At 32.1% G+C, this 2808-nt stretch overlaps 1 protein-coding gene across 1 annotated transcript in view; it reads right to left on the reverse strand.

The window, feature by feature from the left end:
* The window catches only part of LOC111694794 (protein lev-9), a gene marked incomplete in the record, with an annotated part of 65945 nt that overhangs the window by 57677 nt on the left and 5460 nt on the right, over positions 1–2808 (reverse strand). Inside the window, 2 exon segments of the mRNA XM_023463820.1 lie at positions 11–27; positions 1707–1756. Of these exon segments, the coding sequence (XP_023319588.1) occupies positions 11–27; positions 1707–1756 (67 nt within the window).

Below are 2808 nucleotides of genomic sequence, written 5' to 3' on the forward strand. Positions count from 1 at the left end.
AACACGCCCGCAGCTCACAGGTTTGATCTAAAAATTGTGAGCTTGGAACTTTTGCGTTGTGGATATTGATATCAACATGCATTGATCTCAATATTTTGCTAATCTGCGGATTAAGGAATTGAGTTTTTTCCCCTAACTCAAAATTCTAATCCCTATATATTTGCAATCTAATAATGTAAACCTTGAATAATTCAAACTTAAATTATTGAATCTTACAGAGTTCATAGTTTGAAATATCTAAGGTCTATGACCTTGCATTGCAAAGATATAGGGATTAGAAAATTTTAGTTTGTAGCAAAGACTGAACTCCTTTAATCTTTATTCGATAATCGTGAGGTTGAATTGAAGGGAGCTTTGATCAAAATGAAAATATGCATAGAAAGGTATAATTTTTATAGATCCTCAAACTAAAAGTGTCCACAGTGGATATCGAGATCAAGCGAAAGGAATTGTAATTATCCACACAAAAGTTCCTAGCTCTGATTTTTTAAAATAATAAAAAAAGTTTAATAATCGTCACAAATCATTAGAATTCACTAAAATATAAAGTGACAAATCAATTATTCTGGAAAATATAATTTGTTAATAAATCTTACATATCACGTTTTAGCATCTAGAGACCGTTGAAGCAATATCATGTTACCCGTTGAAGCAATATCACGTTACCTGTTGAAGCAATATCACGTAACCCATTGAAGCAATATCACGTGACCCATTGAAGCAATATCACGTGACCCGTTGAAGCAATATTACGTAACCCGTTGAAGCAATATCATGTGACCCATTGAAGCAATATCACGTGACCCATTGAACCAATATCATGTGACCCGTTAAAGCAATATCATGTGACCCATTGAAGCAATATCACATGACCCTTTGAAGCAATATCAAGTGACCCGTTGAAGCAATATCACGTGACCCGTTGAAGCAATATCACGTAACCCATTGAAGCAATATCACGTGACCCGTTGAAGCAATATCATGTGACCCATTGAAGCAATATCACGTGACCCATTGAACCAATATCATGTGACCCGTTAAAGCAATATCATGTGACCCATTGAAGCAATATCACATGACCCTTTGAAGCAATATCAAGTGACCCGTTGAAGCAATATCACGTGACCCGTTGAAGCAATATCACGTAACCCATTGAAGCAATATCACGTGACCCGTTGAAGCAATATCATGTGACCCGTTGAAGCAATATCACGTGACCCGTTGAAGCAATATCACGTGACCCGTTGAAGCAATATCAGGTGACCCGTTGAAGTAATATCACGTGACTTGTTGAAGCAATATCACGTGACATGTAGAAGCAATATCACGTGACCCGTCATTTATGAACATTCCTTTTCATCTATATATAAATTTGGCTTGTCTGTTTGTTTGTATCCAATAAACGTCAAAACGGCTGAACCGATCGGACCCAAATTTTTTGTGGGACATCACGTGATCACAGGGAAGGTTTATGAATGATCAAAATTTCAAATATTTGTCTCCATCAAAATTCGATCTTCATTAAATTTTTGAAAATTTTGAAAATCCACGAAATTTTTTGTGAAAATCCGCGAATTATTTTTGTTTTGTTTTACGATGTACACAAAGAGAACATGTTCACAATTAATTTAGAAGATGGGCGCGAAGCGCCCTCTAAGGCTAGTTTATATAAAATTACTTATTGATATTTTTAAAGTGAGACTTACCCATATCATAAACAGGCTGCGGATTACCAAGCAGATGTGATGTACTTCTTCTATAAATAAAAAAAACAATAAAAAAACTATTTCATGACATTTTATTTTTTATTTACAAAATTCTGATTTAAAACATAAAAGCAAAAAAAATTCAAAATTGATTGAGAAAAAAAATGTAAATAAATGGAGGCGACATCAAACAACACTCAAAAATTCAACTTGGCCATAACTATTTATAACATTTTTTGGTTCGCACTGCTAAAACAATTATTAGAAAGATATCTTCTCTCTATATACTAAAAAAAAATACAGAGCATATTTATTCCAAAAGTTGTATAACTTATTTTACCAAAATAAAAGTGCTACAGATAATTTTGTTAACAATTGTCTTTCTACAATGTGAATTTTTATTTGATTTAAAATTGATTTGATTTAAAATGCTTGTTTAAAGCTTTCCAACCAAGTAAAAATATTTTTTTTAATTATTCACTTATATGAAAGAAAATCCGGGAAAAACCAAACTTTCCAATTAAGTGCTATAATATACCACATGATGTAATATTTTTGCTATAAAGAAAAAACATTATGACTTGAAACATGATAAAGTTTTCAAAAATATAGCCGTAAATTGCCTTGACTAGGGAAACAGAACAAAGTTTAAAAATTTCCGCCATTGTAGGAGAAGAAATAATTAGCTAAGTGAGAAAAGGAATAAAATCTTTATCAATGCTTGAAATGTTTCAGAGGTGTATAATTTTAAAAATGTAAAGATTTTTGATGAATTGGGAGGAAAAAGGAAAATTGGACATCAAAAGTAAAGTTTTTTCATCTTGTAAGACACTTTTTATCCAGATATTGAATTATTTCAAACTAAAAATTACTTTTTTGCCCAAATTAGAAAATAAATCCCTAAAAAATTTCTTTTAATTTTTACAGAGAAGGGGGAGGTTTTTTTCAAGAAATAAACACCCCTGAAATGTTTTTCTTCATTGTAATTTTGAATTAGACCCGTCAAACTGTCAGGTTTAAAATATTAAACTTCAAGGGGAAATATATAAACTAATTTTGAACAGGAACCTGTCTGTTAAGCGGGGGGGGGGGGGAAAAGGGG

Source organism: Eurytemora carolleeae, unplaced genomic scaffold, assembly GCF_000591075.1.
Source record: "Eurytemora carolleeae unplaced genomic scaffold, Eaff_2.0 scaffold9, whole genome shotgun sequence".
In the NCBI taxonomy this organism is placed as follows: Eukaryota; Metazoa; Arthropoda; class Copepoda; order Calanoida; family Temoridae; genus Eurytemora; species Eurytemora carolleeae.